This window comes from Chiloscyllium punctatum, chromosome 6 (assembly GCF_047496795.1).
Source record: "Chiloscyllium punctatum isolate Juve2018m chromosome 6, sChiPun1.3, whole genome shotgun sequence".
NCBI classification, from domain to species: domain Eukaryota; kingdom Metazoa; phylum Chordata; class Chondrichthyes; order Orectolobiformes; family Hemiscylliidae; genus Chiloscyllium; species Chiloscyllium punctatum.
The window spans coordinates 87,714,415-87,736,714 of NC_092744.1; the positions used below are offsets into that span (position 1 = coordinate 87,714,415).

The 22,300-nt window shown below is 45.7% G+C and overlaps 1 protein-coding gene across 3 annotated transcripts in view; it reads right to left on the reverse strand.

Moving 5' to 3' along the window:
* Nucleotides 1-22,300, reverse strand: part of ephb1 (EPH receptor B1) — a 511,139-nt gene that overhangs the window by 72,400 nt on the left and 416,439 nt on the right. For all 3 annotated transcript variants that reach the window (XR_011960959.1, XR_011960958.1, XM_072573215.1), the window contains exon 12: nucleotides 17,026-17,241. Coding sequence is in view for 1 of the 3 variants with exons in the window: in XM_072573215.1 (XP_072429316.1) it covers nucleotides 17,026-17,241 (216 nt within the window). In the remaining 2 variants the exon portion in view is untranslated. The remainder of the gene's footprint in view (nucleotides 1-17,025; nucleotides 17,242-22,300) is intronic.

A 22,300-nucleotide genomic window follows, 5' to 3' on the forward strand; every position in this document is an offset into this window, starting at 1 on the left:
TGCATAAGTTAATGTTATTATATTTTACATTAGGATTACACGTTGGCACAACATCGTGGGCCGAAGGGCCTGTTCTGTGCGGCACTTTTCTATATCCTATCTTAAACCGAAGTAGATGGATAGTAATAGACACCTTAGAAAAACATTGAAATACATTATTTTGAATTATCTCAGAAACTGAAAAGCTACACGAACAAAACCCATTGTCCTGGGCAGCTTTTCAAAGTTATTTTCATCCACAGTTAGTGATTAAAAAAATGATTATTTCTCGAGATAAATCTATTTCATATTGATGAAACTGCACCAGATTACTGCCCTTAAACATATCGCAGAATATCCTTTCCAGCAAAATCTAAAGATAATTACATTTACAAAAATGCTACTTGATTGCGGTGGTTCACAGCGGATTTTACAGCTATTGATATCCAAATGAGTTTCAACAAAAAGTGAGCAAAGAAAACATTGAAAGCATAAGTAATTGAGGCCTAATTTGAATATGCTACAAATCTGAAACTTTACCCTGTAATGAATAAAAAGGCTTATATTTTTAATAATAAAAGGAGCTGGCTGAAAACACAATGGAAAGGCAGAAGCCTTTAGTCAAAAGCAAGATTGCTTGCACAAATTGCCTGGAATTGGACAGTGTCAGCACCTCAGAGAGACAATTAGATTCCTATCTACTGCTAAAGAGTCCAAAATATCAATATATTCCAAAAGTTCCAGTGGAGGGTGGGGTGAGGAATGATGGATTGATGTGATGCTTTTCATGAATTCAGGGCATCCCAAAGCTCTTTAACGCCTTAAAGTCATGGGTGGCACAGGGCTCAGTGGTTAGCCTCATAGCACCAGGGACCCAGATTTGAATCAACCAACCCTTGGGCAATTGTCTGTGTGGCATTTGCACATTCTTCCTGTGCCTGTGGGGGTTTCCGCCCACAGTCCAAAAATATGCAGGCTAGATGGATTGGCTGTGCTAAATTGCCCATTGTGTCTAGGGTTAGATGGATTAGCCACGGGAAATGCAGGCTTGGTGTGAGCTCAATGGACCAAATGGCTTGCTTCCACACTGTAGGGACTCTATGAAGTGTAGTTGTTGTCACATGGTAAGAAATATGGCACCCAAAGTGAACACTACAATTCCATGTTGATAACTCTTTTTTTTAAATGTTATGTTGATTGACGAATAGAACCTCCTCTCACTCTCCTTCTCCCTTAAACTTCTTGAATGTGAGAAATGGGGAAGAGTGTTGTTTTTGCAGATGTAGCAAAAAGGGTAGTGATAATAAGCTTAAGCATAGCGCTGACAAGCAAGTGTAGAGGGCAGCTGCAGGCAAAGATCAGATTAGCAAATTTCTGGGGAAAAAACAAGTTTGTGAAGGCAGCAAAGCAGAACAATAGAAAACACGAGCACAGAGAGTGTTAATATAAGTTACAAAACGGTTGCAGCTAATGGCCCAAGGAGATAGAAGTAGAATCTAATCAAGATAAGGAGAAGTCACATAGGGGCAGTCAGGTCACAAGTTAGGCAGAGAACTAGGGTGATTGGGTAATGTAGGAGTCGGGAGAGGTGACCTCACGCAGCTCAAAGGTATAACTGTATACTTGTTTCAATGCTCATTGCTCATTTGCTTTAGCATTTGACGCCCTTTCTTGCAAGATCATAAAATAATTTGTATTGTTTCCAGTTTTGGTGGTCTTGGCTAATTTTGTTAAGTTTGTTTCTAACAGATTTGGGGGCTCATCTGGGATCTGAAGCTCCGGTCCCTCGGCATTCTTGGAGAAACGGAGAAGGTGCACCACGCTGATTTCGGCGATCTCTAGTTTCCCCTTGTTGCTGCGGCAGCTTTGGGCGAGGGTGATCTGGACAGAAAGACCCTGGAAACAAGATGGGAAGACATGGCGCGTTCGGTCCGGTAACTCTTGTGCACAAGACCCAGGTAAGGAAAGGTCTCTCGCGATATATCCGGGCGACCGGGGATTTGCAACAGTAGCTGTTGCGGGAATTGCCGCGTGGGTAACGGCCGAATTGACATGACCAGGTAACTCTGTGCACAGATCAAGGACCTTTAAGTATTGCCTTGGTGGTCGAGAATGTACGGAATTGGCGATGTCTAAAAATAACACATAATTGGCCAGATTGATCGGACGGGAAAGGGTGTCAACCTGATTCTAGCAGCCAGCCTTAGACCGGTTGTTAAGAAAGGAAATCCCCCACGCGAAGGTCAGGAACCTGAAGTGGATGTGGAAGAAGGTGACACCGGACCTCGAAAAGATCAATTAAATTCATAAAAAAAGGGAGGCAAGGGAAGTTGTCTCTATAAAGATCGATCTACAGATAATGTTAAACTTGAAGAAATTCCGTCCGACTCCCTTGGGGAAAATGTTGGGAAATTGGGAACACAACTCCCGGACGCGGGGGAAAGATAAAGTTATAATGATAAGGTATTGTTATTTTGTCTGGACACAAGAAAGTATTAAGAAACCTGATATCTTTTGGTCCAAATATGAAGATTGCCTGTGTCAAGACTTAAATATATATGTTAATAGCAAAGAGAAACAAAGCCGACAAGAGGCTGATTATGCAGCCTGTTGGATAGGGAGCCAAGATATGTTCGTCTTAAAAAAGAAAGAATGGGAGGAAAAGGATGAAAAACCCAAACCTCCCTGTTGGGACCCTTTGTCAAGTTTCCCTCCCCCTTATTACAATAGAAATGATGGTCCACCATCCCCCAGCGACAGTCGACCGTCGTCCCAGCCCTCTGCACCCCCAGCAGAGGAACCCCCGGATGAGGAATCTGAAAAAGGCCCAGAAGAGGACTCCACTGTGAGTCAGGTTAAGACTAGATCAGCAGTAAGGAGAGAAGAAAGGGAACAAGGCGGGGCAACACAGGTATATCTCAGATAGGTCCCCATTGGAAACGGCGAAAGTGGATATGGTAATGAAAGGAAATGAAAAATCTAATTGAGGATCCCGAGGGATTGGGGGAGCAGTTAGACCAGTTTTTGGGGCCAAATTGGTATACCTGGGGGAAAATGATGGCAATATTGGGGACGTTATTCTCAGGAGAAGAAAGGGGTATGATCAGAAGGGCCGCTCTGAGGGAATGGGAAAAGAGATACCCTCCGGGTGAAGAAGTAACTCCAGCTGAACAAAAATTCCCTAATACAGATCCCCGATGGGAGGGCATGAATCCACATGATAGGGGAAGCATGAGAGACTTTCAGGAAATGGTGATCTTGGGAATTAAGGAAGCAGCGCCAAGATCACAAAACGTTGTTAAGGCTTTTGAAGTAAGGCAGGAGAAAGACGAGACCCCTTCAGCGTTTCTTCAAAGGCTCAAAGAAGCCACAAGGAAATATTTGGGAATGAATCCTGATGACCCGGTGGCACAAGGACTTTTGAAGGTGCAGTTTATGACAAAGTCATGGCCGGACATACAAAAGAAATTGCAGAAAATAGATGGATGGAGTGAAAAACAGATGGAAGAGTTGTTACGTGAGGCACAGAAAGTGTGTATGAAGAGAGAGGACGAGAAGCAGAAGCAGAAAGCTAAAATGGTGGTGGTGGCAGTAGATGAAATAACAAAGAGGAGATTAGGATTGGGAGATAACAGAAAGGATAAGGATAGAGGAGGACACGAAAGACAAAGGTTGGACGTCCGGGGAAGGAGGCAACAGGTGGGATGTTACCATTGTGGAAAAGTGGGGCATTTTAAACAAGAATGCCCTGGACTAACGCGGGAAAGGGAAACTGTTTCCCTAATGACATTTGATAAGGAATAGGGGAGTCAGGGGTTCCTTCCTCCTGAAACCCACCGGGAACCCTTGATAAATCTAAAGGTGGGACCTGAAGGGGAGGAGGCAGTGTTTTTGGTGGACACGGGAGCGGCACAGTCATCCCTAAGTTTTAGACCTACCGGTGTTAAATTGACCAATAAGAATCTCAGGGTTTCTGGAGTAAAAGGCGAAGAATTCTTAGTGCCTATTTTTGAGCCAACGCTAATTAGAGTAAATAATGAGGAAGCGACAGGACAATTATTGTATATCCCCGTCATTGGAAGTAATCTATTAGGTAGGGATTTGATTATCTTGTTAGGCTTAAAAATTGGGGTGGAAAATAGTGCAGTGACCATAAAGATGGCCATGTTAACACCTAGCGACGAAAAACAAATCAGCCCTGATGTATGGGCAAGACTGGGTAATACAGAGCATCTAACTATTACTCCGATGGTAATTACGTTGATTCAGGAGAATAAGACAGTTCGGGTGAGACAATACCCCATATCACTGGAAGGTCATCAAGGTCTGCAACCAGTTATAGATTCTTTGTGAAAAACCGGATTGTTAGAACCCTGTATGTCACCCTTTATTACCCCAATACTGCCTGTCTGCAGACCAGACGGAACCTATCGATTACTGCAGGATCTCAGAGCATTGAACCGATTGGTTTGAACACGACACCTGCTAGTCCCCAGTCTGTACAATTTTCTAGGCAAGATACTGTGAGACCACTGCTGGTTTAGTGTAATAGATTTAAAGGATGCATTCTGGGCCTGCCTTCTGGCTCCAGAAAGCCGTGATACGTTTGCCTTTGAGTGGGAAAACCCATTCACTGGTAGAAAGCAACAATTCCGATAGACGGTACTTCCCCAGGGATTCACAGAATCACCTAATCTATTCGGGCAAGTACTGGAACAGGTCCTGGAACAACTTGAGATACCTAAAGGGACGACACTGTTACAATATGTGGACGACCTACTTGTATCAGGATGAAAGAGAGATGACATGAGCTTGGCCACCAATAGGCTGTTAAATTTCTTCGGGCAACAGGGTTTAAGAGTATCTAGGAATAAATTGCAAAGTGTAGAGAAAGAAGTGAAATATTTTGGGCACCTTGTTCATGAGGGCACTAGGTGAATTAACCCCGAGAGAATTAAAGGAATAGTAGAACTACCCCTCCCAACCACCAAACGGGAATTATGGAAGTTCTTGGGGCTAGTGGGCTATTGTAGATTATAGATAGAAGCATACACCCAGAAAACGAAGGGGTTATATTATAACTTGACAGAATCTGAACATGAAAGACTACACTGGACAGAAGAGAAAAAGGAAGGGTTACATGAGTTAAAGCGTAGTTTAATACAAGCTCCGGTGCTGGCCCTTCCTTCCCTCGAGAAACCATTTCACCTTTTTGTGACAGCAAATGATGGAGCAGCCTTAGAAGTGTTAACCCAGAAAGGAGGGGGAAGGAGGCAGCCCATAGCCTTCCTGTCCAAGATCTTGGACCCTGTCTCGAGAGGATGGCCTGAATGTATACAGGCAGTGGCAGCCACTGCCATACTGGTACAGGAGAGCCATAAACTTACTTTTGGAGGGGCGCTAGTCGTTAGTACCCCCCATCAAGTCCGAACTGTGCTAAACCAAAAGGCAGGGAGATGGTTGACAGACACACGAATCTTGAAATACGAGGCCATCCTGATGGAGGGAGATGACCTCGTGTTAGCAACAGATGCCTGTCTAAACCCAGCTACCTTCCTATGGAAGGGAGAACCTCTGAACAAACGAGAATTAGAACATGACTGTTTAGATATCATTGAGTATCAGACTAAGGTTAGACCAGATCTAAAAGACATTCCCTTACATGATGGGGACAGACTGTTTATAGACGGGTCATCAAGAGTGGTACAAGGAAAAAGACACAATGGATCTGCAGTAGTGGATGGTAACAAGAACCAAACAGTTGAGGCTGACCGGTTGCCTAACACATGGTCGGCCCAAACTTGTGAGTTGTATGCATTAAACCAAGCTTTAAAACAACTAGAAAATCAGGATGGGACAATTTACACCGACTCTAAGTATGCCCATGGGGTGGTCCATATCTTCGGTAAAATATGGCAAGAACATGGACTAATCAATAGCTGGGGAAAGGAACTAGTACACAAAGAGTTAATAGGACAATTGTTGAAAAGTTTGGAATTACCACGAGAAATAGCAATAGTTCACGTACCGGGGCACCAAAAGGGGAACACTCTAGAAGCCAGAGGGAATAGGCTAGCAGACGAAGCAGCCAAAGAGGCAGCTATGAACCTTATAGTAACAAAAATACGGGTCCTCACACCCCTAGTGGAGTCTCCTTCCGCGAACCCCTTGTACACGAAGGAAGAGGAAAAAGAATTCCAGGAGATAGGAGCCACTAAGACAAGTGGAGGAAGCTGGATTCTCTCGGATGGGAGGGAAATGTTGAGTAAACCAGTCATGAGAAACATTCTAAATACCCTGCACCAAGGCAGTCATTGGGGCTCTCAAGCTATGTGTGACATAGTGTTAAGGAAGTACGGATGTAAAGGGATATGCACATTAGCCAAGCAGGTATGCTCAGGATGCCCGATTTGCCAAAAGATGAAGAAAAAGGTAACAAGAGGAGGGCAAAAAGGTAGAAGGAATCCCGGGGTAAGACCTTTTCAGAGCATACAGGATGATTATACAGAATTACCCCCGGTAGGGAAACAAAAGTACTTATTAGTCCTAGTAGACCACTTAACCGGGTGGGTGGAAGCTTTCCCAATGTCTTCAGCTACCTCAAAAGGAGTAGTGAAAACACTCCTTGAACATATCGTCCCACGATATGGAATAGTGGAAACTATAGATTCAGACCAAGACCTTCTAAGATCTTACAAGGGGTAATAGCAGGGTTAGAAATTTTGTGGGAATTCTATACTCCTTGGCACCCACCCTCCTCTGGACGGGTGGAAAGAATGAAACAAACCTTAAAGAAGCAATTTTCAAAGTTAGTCCTAGAGACTCAATCACCACGGACTAAATACTTACCTATTGCACTATTAGGCATTTGGACGGCCCCGAGGCGTGATATCGGACTTTCTCCTTATGAAATGATGTTTAGGCTGCCATTCCTGAGAGGGAAGGGAGAGGTACCCACGGCCGAGGTTTAATGACAAGTTTCTGAAAAACTATATTGTGGCACTTGGCTCTTCATTATCTGTTCTTAGGACGAAAGGCCTTTTGATACAGACACCACCAATTGCAGTACATTGGATACGACCAGGTGATTGGCTCCTGATAAAGACCTGGAAGGATACCAAACTACACCCGAGCTAGGAGGGACCATTCTTAACTCTCCTGACTACCGAAACAGCCACCTGAACTGCAGAAAAAGGGTGGAGTCATCACACTCGTGTTAAGGGCCCCATGGACTCTCCTTCCCCTTCGGCAGAATGGCAAACTTATCCTACAGACAACCCTCTGAAAGTCAAGCTGAGCAGGAAGACTGGACTGAAATAAGAGACTTTTAATAGTTGCTGCCATTGATTTTAAAAGTTACTGGTACTGATTGTAAGGGTTGTGTGGACTCACTTCTCCCAGATGACTACAAAAAGGGGAAAGATGGGCAGGAAGGTGGACAGAGGTAAGAGATGGGTGGGTATTGGTGTAGTGCTGTAATGATAGTCATACTGAAGGTTCAAGGAGATGGGAAAAATCATTTTACTTCCCTATGCCAACATTATGCTGAACAAAAGGGACTGTTGGGTCTGTGCAGAGATCCCTCACCATGGCGAATCGGGGATCCCCATCTCGGTAATATCACTTACCATAAGTGAAGTTTATGATGCCCAACAATTTGACTGGGGCTCAAATAATTCAAGGTGGAGATCCGAAAGGGATAACTATAACTTTGAGGGATGGTTCCCTTGACCCGCCCCTAAAACCCTGGGTCCTATAAATGGACTTAGCATTCATCTGCCAACAGGAACAGTAAACACCACTTGTTTCTGTAATCAGAATGATACTGCCCACTTCCAATTAGGAAAATCATCTTGCATCTACACTAACTGAGCCACAGCCATGAACATTCCCCCATTATTAAACAGGACCTATTGGAAATGCGGGTCCAAGGCATATCCTTATATGCTGAGTGAAAAGTACGTATGGAGTGGCGGTTGCACCGGCAGTAAATGTTGGGACAATCCAGTAAAAACTCAGACATTACCACAGAAACAAAAAAGCTGGAGTGGCTGCTGTTCCCCCGCTTATATAGTCCCCCACCTCCGGAGAGAAAAACATGACACCCTGAAAAAGGAAAAGGGAATAAGCCGTAAAATCCGAGAGGTCTCTGAATGGGACCGTTTCTGGTGGACATTATTTCCAAATTATGGCACTGCAAGGGCGGGGAGAGAAATACAGAAACTGGCGGCAGCCCTTGAAAAATTGATTAATATACCGCTGACTCATTTAGAGAAACTGAGTCCCAAATAGTGGCCATAACCACTGGAATGATGGGCCACGAGACTAACAGCTTTACAGAATCGAATGGCTTTAGACTCTATCTTGGCCAAAAAAGGGGGAACCTGTGCTTTAATCGGTAAAGAATGCTGCACTTTCATCCCAGACACCTCTTCCACAGTGGAAGAAAAGGAAAAAGATAAAAGATATAAGAGAAATTGGGGATGAACTTCGGAAAGATAAAGGAACAGGATGGGGTGACTGATTAGATTACTTACAGTGTGGAAACAGGCCCTTCAGCCCAACGAGTCCACACCACCCCGCCGAAGCGCAACCCACCCATACCCCTACACTTACCCCTTACCTAACACTACGGGCAATTTAGCATGGCCAATTCACCTAACCTGCACATCTTTGGACTGTGGGAGGAAACTGGAGCACCCAGAGAAAACCCACACAGACACGGGGAGAACGTGCAAACTCCACACAGTTAGTCGCCTGAGGCGGGAATTGAACCCGGGTCTCTGGCGCTGTGAGGTAGCAGTGCTAACCACTGTGCCACCATGCCGCCCTCAGGTTTGGAAAAATGATAAGTCAATCTAGCTATCTACGGATTATTGATATTAGTGGGTCTGGTAGTAGGGTTCAATGTCCTCAAGTGGATACTGAGTTAACTGATGACGTCCCTTACATCAAATACATCATCAGATGCTTTTACAATCAACAGGTGACATGCAACAGAGGGAAAGTCAAAGAACGCTCCTAGAATTCGAGAAATGAAAGGGGTAACATGATACCATGTATAAGATTGTGAACCTCTGCACCTTAGAGTGTAAAGAGGGCAGAAATTGCAAAACCAGCAAGTTGCAAAAGAAAAGAAATGGGGGAGTTGTGAGAAATGGGGACGAGTGTTGTTTTTGCAGATGTAGCAAAAAGGGTAGTGACAATAAGCTTAAGCATAGCACTGACAAGCAAGTGTAGAGGGCAGCTGCAGGCAAAGATCAGATTAGCAAACTTCTGGGAAAAAACAAGTTTGTGAAGGCAGCAAAGCAGAACAATAGAAAACACGAGCACAGCGAGTGTTAATGTAAGTTACAAAACGGTTGCAGCTAATGGCCCAAGGAGATAGAAGTAGAATCTAATCAAGATAAGGAGAAGTCACGTAGGGGCAGTCAGGTCACAAGTTAGGCAGAGAACTAGGGTGATTGGGTAATGTAGGAGTCGGGAGAGGTGACCTCACGCAGCTCACAGGTATAACTGTAAACTTGTTTCAATGCTCATTGCTCATTTGCTTTAGCATTTGACATCCTTTCTTGCAAGATCGTAAAATAAATTGTCTTGTTTCCAGTTTTGGTGGTCTTGGCTAATTTTGTTAAGTTTGTTTCTAACATTGAATAAGGAATAAGGTAAGTGAGCTTGTGGTATTGATCAAAATTGTCAGGTATGACGTAGTGGGAATTACAGAGATGTGACTGCAAGGGTTCAGGATTGGGAGCTGAATATTCAAGGATATACATCCGACCGAAAAGATGGGCAGGTCTGCAGAGGGGTGGGGTTGCCTTATTAGTAAGAAATGAAATTATATCAGTGGTAAGAAACAAAGTAGGTCAGATGGTGTAGAATCTGTGAGGGTAGAATTGAGGAACTGCAAAATGGTAAGAAAAGGTATAGTTGGAGCTATGTACAGGCCTCTAAACACCAGGAGACAGAAAGAACGTGGAGGAAAGGCAAAGTTAAAGTGATCATGGCGGATTTCAATACGTAGGTGGATTGGGAAAATCAGGTTGGTCGTGGATTGCAAAGAAAGGAATTTATGGATGTCCAAGAGATGGCATTTTGGAGCAGCTTGTGGTGGAGCCCACTAGGGAACAGGCAACACAGAGGAACCTCAATTATCCAAAGGACATGGGCAGGGAGTATTTCGTTCGGTTAATCAAATGCTGGATAATCGATGTCAGATAACATAGTTAGCCATGCATCGGGATCTCGCAATCTTATTTGGATCATCCGAAATTCAGTTAATAAATGCCGGATAATCAAGATTCCTCTGTACTGGATGTAGTGTTGTGCAATGAGACAGAATTGATAAGGGAGCTTAAGGTGAAGGAACCCTTAGGACGCAGTGATTGAATTTACTCTGCAATTTGACAGGGAGAAGGTAGAATCAGAGGTAATGGTATTACAGCTGAATAAAGGCAACTACAGAGGCATGGGGGAGTAGCTGGGTAGAGTTGACTAGAATTCCTTTACTAGCCGGAAATCAATGGAACAGCAATGGCAGAAGTTTCTGGGAGTAACTCAGGAGATACAGCAGAGATTCATCCCGAGGGAAAAGAGGCATGGTCCATGGAGGATGAGGCTATCGTAGATGACTGGGGAAGTCAGGGATAACATGAAAGCAAAAGAAAAAGCATAAAACGTGGTGAAGAGCAATGGGAAACCAGAAGATTGGAAAGCTTACAAAGACCAACAGAGGGCAACAGAAAAGAAATAAGGAGGGAGAAGATTTGTGGGCGGCACGGTGGCACAGTGGTTAGCACTGCTGCCTCGCAGCGCCGGAGACCCGGGTTCAATTCCCGCCTCAGGCGACTGACTGTGTGGAGTTTGCACGTTCTCCCCGTGTCTGCGTGGGTTTCCTCCGGGTGCTCCGGTTTCCTCCCACAGTCCAAAGATGTGCAGGTCAGGTGAATTGGCCATGCTAAATTGCCCGTAGTGTTAGGTAAGGGGTAGATGTAGGGGTATGGGTGGGTTACGCTTCGGCGGGGCGGTGTGGACTTGTTGGGCCGAAGGGCCTGTTTCCACACTGTAAGTAATCTAATCTAATCTAATCTAATCTAATCTAATTAAATATTAGAGTAAGCGAGCCAGTAATATAAAGGAAGACTGTGAGATTCTTTAGATAAATAAAGGGCAAGAGAGGCTGCTGGAAAATGATTCTGGAGAGATGGTCATGGGGAACGTGGAAATAGCTGAGGAATTGAATAATTACTTTGTGTCAGTCAACACCATGGAAGACACAAATAATATCCCAAAAATTCAAGGCAGTGAGAGAGTAGAGCTGAGTATGGTAGCCATCAGGAAGGAGAAGATGCAAGAAAACTGAACGGCCTGAATGTGGATAAATCACCTGAACCAGATGGACTAAACCCCAGAGTTCGAAGGGAGATAGCTGAAGAGATAGTGGAGGCGTTAATGGTGATCTTTCAGGAATTGTTAGAATCAGACAGGTCCCAGAAGACTAGAAAATCACTAATGTGAATCCCCTGTTTAACAAGGGAGTAAGGCAAAAGACTGAAAATTACAGGCCAATTAGCCTAACCTCAGTCATGGGTAAGATCCTGGAGTCAGTGTGGTTTCATCAAGGGGAGGCCATGCCTGACAAATCTTCAAGAATTCTTTGAGGAACTAAAAAGCAAGTTAGACCAAGGAGAGGCAATGGATGTTATCCACATGGACTTCAAGAAGACCTTAGACAAGGTGCCGCACAGGGGTCTACTGAGTAAGATAAGGGTCCATGGTGTTAGATTCTGGATGAGTGGTGCTGGAAGAGCACAGCAGTTCAGGCAGCATCCAAGGAGCAGCAAAAGCGCTTCATCAGGAATAAAGGCAGTGAGCCTGAAGCGTGGAGAGATAAGCTAGAGGAGGGTGGGGGTGGGGAGAGAGTAGCATAGAGTACAATGGGTGAGTGGGGGAGGGGATGAAGGTGATAGGTCAGGGAGGAGAGGGTGGAGTGGATAGGTGGAAAAGGAGATGGGCAGGTAAGACAACTCCGGACAAGCCATGGGGACAGTGCTGAGCTGGAAGTTTGGAACTAGGGTGAGGTGGGGGAAGGGGAAATGAGGAAACTGTTGAAGTCCACATTGATGCCCTGGGGTTGAAGTGTTCCGAGGCGGAAGATGAGGCGTTCTTCCTCCAGGCGTCTGGTGGTGAGGGAGCGGCGGTGAAGGAGGCCCAGGACCTCCATGTCCTCGGCAGAGTGGGAGGGGGAGTTGAAATGTTGGGCCACGGGGCGGTGTGGTTGATTGGTGCGGGTGTCCCGGAGATGTTCCCTAAAGCGCTCTGCTAGGAGGCGCCCAGTCTCCCTAATGTAGAGGAGACCGCATCGGGAGCAACGGATACAATAAATGATATTAGTGGATGTGCAGGTAAAACTTTGATGGATGTGGAAGGCTCCTTTCGGGCCTTGGATAAAGGTGAGGGAGGAGGTGTGGGCGCAGGTTTTACAGTTCCTGCGGTGGCAGGGGAAAGTGCCAGGATGGGAGGGTGGGTTGTAGGGGGGCGTGGACCTGACCAGGTAGTCACGGAGGGAAGGGGTGGGGAGGGAAATATATCCCAGGTGGTGGGGTCTGTTTGGAGGTGGCGGAAATGTCGGTGGATGATTTGGTTTATGCGAAGGTTGGTAGGGTGGAAGTGAGCACCAGGGGTGTTCTGTCCTTGTTACGGTTGGAGGGGTGGGGTCTGAGGGCGGAGGTGCGGAATGTGGACTAGATGCGATGGAGGGCATCTTTAACCACGTGGGAAGGGAAATTGCGGTCTCTAAAGAAGGAGGCCATCTGGTGTGTTCTGTGGTGGAACTGGTCCTCCTGGGAGCAGATCCGGCGGAGGCGGAGGAATTGGGAATACGGGATGGCATTTTTGCAGGAGGTAGGGTGGGAAGAGGTGTAATCCAGGTAGCTGTGGGAGTCGGTGGGTTTGTAAAAAATGTCAGTGTCAAGTCGGTCATCATTAATGGAGATGGAGAGGTCCAGGAAGGGGAGGGAGGTGTCAGAGATGGTCCAGGTAAACTTAAGGTCAGGGTGGAATGTGTTGGTGAAGTTGATGAATTGCTCAACCTCCTCGCGGGAGCACGAGGTGGTGCCAATGCAGTCATCAATGTAGCGGAGGAAGAGGTGGGGAGTAGTGCCGGTGTAATTGCGGAAGATCAACTGCTCTACGTAGCCAACAAAGAGACAGGCATAGCTGGGGCCCATACGTGTGCCCATGGCTACCCCTTTGGTCTGGAGGAAGTGGGAGGATTCAAAGGAGAAATTGTTAAGGGTGAGGACCAGTTTGGCCAAACGAATGAGAGTGTTGGTGGGAGGGAACTGTTGGGGACATCTGGAGAGGAAAAAATGGAGGGCTTGGAGGCCCTGGTCATGGTGGATGGAGGTGTAGAGGGATTGGATATCCATGGTGAAGATGAGGCGTTGGAGGGCCAGGGAAACGGAAGTCTTGGAGGAGGTGGAGGGCGTGGGTGGAGTCTCGAACGTATGTGGGGAGTTCCTGGACTAGGGGGATAAGACAGTGATGCGGTAGGTAGAGATGAGTTCAGTGGGGCAGGAGCATGCTGAGACAATGTGGTCAGGCTTGTGGATCTTGGGAAGGAGCTAGAACCGGGCAGTGCGGGGTTCACGGACTATGAGGTTGGAAGCTGTGGGTGGGAGATCTCCTGAGGTGATGAGGTTCTGTATGGTCTGGGAGATGATGGTTTGGTGATGGGGGGTGGGGTCATGGTCGAGGGACAGTATGAAGAGGTGTCCTCGAGTTGGCGTTTGGCTTCAGCGGTGTAGAGGTCAGTGCGCCAGACTACCACTGCGCCCCCTTTATCCGCTGGCTTGATGGTGAGGTTGGGATTGGAGCAGAGGAATTGGAGGGCTGCGCGTTGTGAGAGTGAGAGGTTGGAGTGGGGGAGGGGGGACGACAGGTTGAGGCGGTTAATGTCCTGGCGGCAGTTGGAAATGAAGAGGTCGAGGGCATATAGTAGGCCAGTACGGGGTGTCCAGGTGGATTCAGTGTGTATTACACCTCTTCCCACCCTACCTCTTACAAAAATGCCATCCTGTATTCCCAATTCCTCCGCCGTATCTGCTCCCAGGAGGACCAGTTCCACCACAGAACACACCAGATGGCCTCCTTCTTTAGAGACCGCAATTTCCCTTCCCACGTGGTTAAAGATGCCCTCCAACGCATCTAGTCCACATCCCGCACCTCCGCCCTCAGACCCCACCCCTCCAATCGTAACAAGGACAGAACGCCCCAGTGCTCACCTTCCACCCTACCAACCTTCGCATAAACCAAATCATCCGTTGACATTTCCGCCACCTCCAAATTGACCCCACCACCAGGGATATATTTCCCTCCCCACCCCTTTCCGCCTTCCGCAAAGACCATTCCCTCCTTGACTACCTGGTCAGGTCCATGCCCCCCTACAACCCACCCTCCCATCCTGGCACTTTCCCCTGCCACTGCAGGAACTGTAAAACCTGCGCCCACACCTCGTCCCTCACCTCTATCCAAGGCCCTAAAGGAGCCTTCAACATCCATCAAAGTTTTACTTGCACATCCACTAATATGATTTATTGTATCCATTGCTCCCGATGCGGTCTCCTCTACATTGGGGAGACTGGGTGCCTCCTAGCAGAGCGCTTTAGGGAACATCTCCGGGACACCCGCACCAATCAACCACACCGCCCCGTGGCCCAACATTTCAATTCCCCCTCCCACTCTGCCGAGGACATGGAGGTTCTGGGCCTCCTTCACCGCCGCTCCCTCACCACCAGACGCCTGGAGGAAGAACGCCTCATCTTCCGCCTCGGAACACTTCAACCCCAGGGCATCAATGTGGACTTCAACAGTTTCCTCATTTCTCCTTCCCCCACCTCACCCTAGTTCTAAACTTCCAGCTCAGTAACTGTCCCCATGACTTGCCCGGACTTGTCTTACCTGCCTATCTTCTTTTCCACCTATCCACTCCACCCTCTCCTCCTTGACCTATCACCTTCATCCCCTCCCCCACTCACCCATTGTACTCTATGCTACTTTCTCCCCACCCCCACCCTCCTCTAGCTTATCTCTCCATGCTTCAGGCTCACTGCCTTTATTCCTGATGAAGGGCTTTTGCCCGAAACGTCGATTTCGAAGCTCCTTGGATGCTGCCTGAACTGTTGTGCTCTTCCAGCACCACTGATCCAGAATCTGGTTTACAGCGTCTGCAGTCATTGTTTTTACCCCATGGTGTTAGAGGCAAGCTGCTCGCATGGATAGAAGCTTGGCTCTCTCGCAGAAAGCAGAGAGTGGGGATAAAAGGATCTTTCTCAGAATGGCAGCCAGTGACAATGGTGTTCCGCAAGGCTTCGTGTGGGACCACAACTTTTCACTTTATAAATTAAAGATCTAGACGAAGGAACTGAGGGGATTCAGGCTATGTTTGCAGATGATACAAAGATAGGTAGAGGGACAGGTAACATTGAGGAGGCAGGGAGGCTGCAGATGGATTTGGACAGGTTAGGAAAGTGAGCAAAGAAGTGGCAGATGGAGTACAACATGGGAAAGTGTGAGGTCATGCACTTTGGTAGGAAGAATAGAGACATGGATTCTTTTCTAAATGGGGAGAATATTCAAAAATCTGAAGTGCAAAGAGACTTGGAAGTTCTAATCCAGGATTCTCTCAAGGCAAACTTGCAGGTTGAGTCAATACTTAGGAAGACAAACGCAATGATGGCACTTATTTCGATAGGACTTGAATATAAAAGCAGAGACACACTTCTGAGACTTTATAAGGCTCTGATCAGACCACATTCGGAGTATTGTGTGCAGTTTTGGGCTCCATATCCCAGGAAGGATGTATTGGCCCTGGAGCAGATTCTGAGGAGGTTCGCGGGAATGGCCCCAGGAACGAAAAGCTTAACATATGAGGAACATTTGAGGACTCTGGATCTATACTTGATGGAATTTAAAAAGATGAAGAGGGATTTAATTAAAACATACAGAATACTGATTGGCCTGGACAGAGTAGATGTTGGGAAGATGTTTCCATTGGTAGGGGAGACTGTGACCCAAGGGCATAGCCTGAGAGTAAAGGGAAGGCCTTTTAGAACAGAGATAAGAAAACACTTCTTCAGCCAGAGAGTGGTGAATCTATGGAACTTATTGCCACAGGAGTATGTGGAGGTCAGGTCATTGAATATATTTAATACTGAGATAGATAGGTTCTTGAGTGTCAAGGGGATCAAGGGTTACAGGGAGAAAGCAGGAGAATGGGATTGAGAAACTTTTCAGCCATGATTAATGGTGGGATAAACTAATGGGCTGAATGGCTTAATTTCTGCTTCTCTGTCTTATGGCCACATTGTCTAATAGCAATTTGAAGATCATTGACATTGATGTCAGAGGACAAAAATGTCCCATAGATAGCAGCACCAAAATGCAAAAATGAATTAATATCCATCAAAGACATTCAAACCACTTTGATATCCCATATTTGCTTCCCTTGATCAGTTGTGATCCTATCCATTGCTGGGGAATGACAGTATACAGACAATATTCTGCCTGACTGCCTATCTTCTTTCACTCTGATTTCACACTCTCCCTATGGTTTAATTGTATTTTTCTGAATGTATCGGAGTGCATTCACCGAGTGAACAGGATTGGCATTAAATGAGAACGTCAACAAAGTCCTACCAGACCACAGGGCTGTTCTCCCACTACAGAGACACAGAGGTGCTCTTAACCACACTTTAGGTGAGGGGAGAGGTTGAGAAAGAGTATCCTTCATGGTAACCCTAGCTGGTATGGGAATCAAACCTACCGTTTTGACATCACTCTGCACTGCAAACCAGCTATGCAGCCAACTGAGCTAAATGACTGTCCTTTAATAACAGTAAAGGTGGGTGGGTGAAAAAAACAGCGCTGAACCTCTGACAAGTGCTTCAGTCGAGTGAGGTCTTGCCCCTTCCTCTCCCCATCACACAATGCCTAGGTCTGTTCCATCATCCCAGTTAATGCAGACAATGGAAAACTCAAACTCACCAGAGAGCTGGTGTAAGTGGGGTCTGAAGTGTCATCCTGTAGGTAGCGCGACAGACCAAAGTCCGACACCTTGCACACCAGGTTGCTGTTGACCAGGATGTTGCGTGCGGCCAGGTCACGGTGGACATAGTTCATCTCAGACAGGTACTTCATCCCAGCCGCAATGCCCCGCATCATTCCCACCAGCTGGATCACTGTGAACTGCCCATCGTTTTGCTGCAGAAAAATGAATAAATCTATCAGTAAGCAAGTGTGTTTTCAGGTTGAAAAGGCACATTGGAAGGAAAGGTCCAAACTAGGTGAGAATGGCACAGACGGAAATCACAGAATAGTCAGCTTAACCCATCTCCACTTCCAACCAAGGTTACATCTTCCTCAACACTGTACCTGACAGTCTTAAACCTTTGCTGAGAATCTTCTGCTACCTCATGCTGACAAGCTATTTGATTCCGACAGGCAATTCCCTTTAACCCGATCTCATTCTCATGGCTGATCCCATGACACATGTGAACATTCACTGTCTGGCAGTTCACTTTGTTCCTGTCACTTTCACCACTGTCCTTCACAAGTTAAGCTATAAAGCTTTGCTCATCAAAGTGAAGACAAATGCTGGGAATCTGAAACAAACACAGAGAATGCTGGAGAAACTCAGCAGGTCTAGCAGCTTCTGTGGAGAGAGAAACAGAGTCCAGCATGACTCTTCTTCAGAACTGAAAGGTGTTGGAAAATGTTTTTTTATTAAAGTATATACTTTTGATGGAGGCAGAGGCCCAGTGCAAAAGACAAAAGGGGTTATTATCATGGAGAAGGAGAAAAAGAGATGAAAAGTGGGTTTAAATTATGGTGTGAGATGGAGAGAACGGGTACTCGCAATAAACAGAAAAAGGATTTCGGAGAGGAAGGAGGTGGAGAATGTAAGAAGAATGGAGGACAGACATTATGCAGTCAGTTTCTGAGGTTATGGAACTCCATGATGAGACTTTGAGGCTGGAAGTTGCTAATAAAATACCATCCACTATACGCCTCTTTCTCCATCTTTAATAACCCCTTTGTCTTTTGCACTGGGCTTCTGCCTCTGCAAAAACAATTTAAAAATTCATTATCTAACATCCTTTAGGGTCTGAAGGAGAGTCATACCAAACTCAAAATATTAACCCTGTCTCTCCCTCTACAGATGCTGTCAAAGGGGTGATATGGTGGCTCAGTGGTTAGCACTGCTGTCTCACAGCGCCAGGGATCCGGGTTCAATTCCAGCCTCAGGTGACTGTCTGTGTGGAGTTTGCACATTCTCCCCGTGTCTGTGTGGATTTCCTCCAGGTGCTCCGGTTTCCTCCCACAGTCCAAAGATGTGCAGGTTAGGTGAATTGGCCATGCTAAATTGTCCAAACATGATATGTGCATTAGTAGGGAGTAGGGAGTAGGGGAATGGGTCTGGGTTGGTGACTCTTCGGAGGGTCTGTGTGGACTTGTTGGGCTGAAGGGCCTGTTTCCACATGGTAGGGAATCTAATCTAATCTGCTGTGATTCTTCTGCACTTTCTATGTTTGTTTCAGCATCACTCACCTTAGCCTAATTCTGTCGAGTGCTGTGAGCACCATGCAGTTAGTTGCTAAGTAGTTTGCTTGAAGAAAGAGCCAGGATTTGATTTGATTTTTCTATTGCCACATGTACTGAGATACAGTGAAAAGTCTTGTTTTGCAAGTTAACCAGACAAATCATACCTTACAAAAGTACCTCTGGGTAATGCAAAATATAGTGTCACAGAACGTGCAGAGAAAGGTCAACTCTGATATAGAAGAGTCTAGATTAGAGTGGTGCTGGAAAAGCAAAGCAGGTCAGGCAGCATTCAAGGAGCAGGAAAATCGATGTTTTGGGCAAAAGCCATGCAGAAGAGACCCATTCAAATATCTGATAATATCAGGGAGGAAGCTGTTTGTGAATCTATTGGCATGTGTCTTCAAACTTTTATATCTTCTGTCTGATGGAAGAGGATGGAAGAGAGTATAACCAGGGTGGCAGGGGTCTTAGATTATGTTGGTTGTTTTCCTGAAGCAGTATTGAAAATGTGTTGCTCGAAAAGCGCAGCAGGTCAGGCAGCATCCAAGGAGCAGGAGAATCGACGTTTTTAGCAAGGGCTTTTCCAGCAACACATTTTCAGCTCTGATCTCCAGCATCTGCAGTCCTCACTTTTTCCTTCCTGAAGCAGTAGCAAGTATAGACAAAGTCAGATGGATGGAAAGCTGGTTTGGGTAATGGACTGATAAATCAATTCATAAATACCTGTCATACAGTTTATTCAGGCGTGTGTTTATGCGTGTGCTGTGCGTGCGGAAAAGAGAGAATGTGTATGTGTTAAAGAGCCTATATTCACTGTGATTGTGTGCTTTACGTTAAAGTGTTCTGACTGTGAGAGGGTGTTGTATATGGGGCTCAAATTTACACAGATTTAGGAAGACTCCACTGAGCTTTCAAAATGGCAGGCACAAGCAGGAACCAAAAGTCCAAAAACATTTTTGCCAGTAAGGAAGGGAGGATAATTCTCAATGACGGAAACCAGAACTTTGCAAGACCATTAAAATTCAACACTGGGTTCATACAGACCTCATTTTCACAATTGTAAAGCCAATTTTGAGAGAAGTTGTCGATGTTTGTGAAGGGCACATATGAGCTGTTAGCCAGTCAGTTTGTGACTTTGTTTAAATCCTCAGTTCTTTAAAATAACAGAAAAAAAGCACAACTTGCCTGTGCAAATGCAAACAAAAAGGAACTCATTTTTGTTTTAGATTAGATTACTTACAGTGTGGAAACAGGCTCTTCGGCCCAACAAGTTCCCACCGACCTGCCGAAGTGCAACCCACCCAGAACCAATCCCCTATACTTACCCCTTCACCTAACACCATGGGCAATTTAGCATGGCCAATTCACCTAATCTGCACATTTTTGGACTGTGAGAGGAAACCAGAGCACCCAGAGGAAACGCAGACACGGGGAGAATGTGCAAACTCCACACAGTCAGTCGCCTGAGGCGGGAATTGAACCCGGATCTCTGGCGCTGTGAGGCAGCAGTGCTAACCACTGTGCCACCGTGCTGCCCATAAATTTACGTTTATTTAATTCCCCAACCCTTCAGAAATTAAGAAATCAATCTAACTTTATCACTGAGAAATTAAGAAAAAATGAACCTGAAGTTATTTAAAGTTCTTGGCTTTATTTTCAGAGAGAGAAGGAAGACATCTTTTCGAGCATTTACGTTACTCTTTGTTGATCCTAACATCCACCCTTACATTGTCATGCTTAGTTGCTTTCCATAGTGTAACCTTATCTCTGCAAGAAGTCCTCGGTCCATATTTTGATTGTTAGCTCAGAATGATTATTGAACGATTAGTTGCTTTTCACTCGGGTTATGTTTGTATTTATAAGGGATTAAGTACTGAGGAGATTTAAGTGTTAATTGAGCTTAGATGGAGTCACACAGCATGGAAGCAGGCCCTTTTGTCCAAGCAGTCTATGCAAACATAACCCCAAACTAAATTAGTCCCGCCTGCCTGCTCCTGGCTCATATCTCACCAAACCTTTTCTATTCATATGCTTATCTAAATGTCTTGACATGTATAAGACTACCATCAAATATCAAATAGCCATTTATAATTATATTTTATTTTAACTTTTATGGAATTAACTTCCAGTGGAAGAGATTGAGGCCCAGTCCATTCACTACATTTAAAATACATTTGGACAAATACATGGAAAGGAAAGGATTATGAGGATATGATCCAAATGCAGGGAAGTGAGGTTAGTGTGGATGGACATTTTGGTTGGCAAGGACCAGTTTGGGCCCAAGAACCTGTCTCCACGCTATAGGCCTCTATGACTCTCATTCAATATGGTCCTTGCAATCTGCCTATAATAGATACTGGGTTATCATGAATTGGTATTAAGTCAATATAGGACTATAAGAGGCTCGAGGATTTCGCATGATGTCACATTTAATTACAGACAACTGAGTCAGGCCTTTTACAAAGAACTCAGCAGACTCTACAGCCACCTTTAATCACAGTTCAGTGCTGGTCAGCTTAAATTCCACTGCTCACTCTGGAACAAGCTACACACTATTTGGTTGAGTTTCTCCAGCAACATGCTGGGAGATTTCCCTTAATCCTACAGCCTGTCTTGGGAACAAAAGTCTAGGTCAATGTGTGTTACTGTGTGTGCATGTGTGCATGTGCATGTCTTTGTGCCTGTGTGTATGTCTGTATACATGGATGTATGTATGTATGTATGTGTGTTGGAGAGAGTGTGCACATGAGTGTTTGTGCTTATATGTACGTCAGTTTGTCAGTGCTTGTTTGTGAGAGATGTGGGAAGACTAAGCGGCTGTGTGTTTGAGAATGCAGGAGAGAGGAAGTGTGTCTGTTTGTGTGAGTGTTGAGTGCAAATGTAGATGCAAGAGAGACGGAGTATATCTGTATGTGTGCTTGACATTGTGTGAGAGAAAAATCGTGAGTGTGTCAATGGTATGTATGTGTGCCCTTGCATCTATGAGAGGGAGTGCATAGCACTGTGGGGTGGCATGGTGGCACTGTGGGGTGGCACGGAGACATTGCAGTTAGCACTGCTGCCTCACAATACCAAGGACGGGAGCTTGATTACAGCCTCGAGCGATTGTCTGTGTGGAGTTTGCACATTCTCCATGTGTCTGTGAGGGATTCCTCTGGGTGCTCTGACTTCCTCCCACAATCCAAGGATGTGCAGGTTCGGTGGATTGGCCATGCTAAATTGCCCATAGTGTCCAGGTGGATTAGCCATGGGAAATACAGGGATAGACTAGGGGTGTGGGTATGGATGGGATGTTCTTTGGAGGGTCAATGTAGACTCAATGGACTGAATGGTCTGATTGCACTCTGGAGGGAATCTCTGAGTGCGTGTGTTTGGAAGGTTTGCAAATGTCATATTTGCTGTGGATTCTCAGGGCAAATTCATGAGCTTCAAGACTGCACTTCCTTTCAGTTACAACCCATGGAAATTGTACGTGGGAATACGTGGGAAATTGTACCATGATAATGTGGCCAGAGAAATTATTCTCAAGAAGATAGCATTCTCCACCAGCACTAAGCTGAAACACAAGCGGAAAATATTGTGTAAGAAAAGCAGAACAATCCAGAAAACTGAAGCATCCACACAAAAGACAGTTTGAATATGGTGACAGGAGAATAGCCACCATTCACTGAATTGCCACACTCACATTGTGAAGTGCGGACATTAATACTGTCACCAC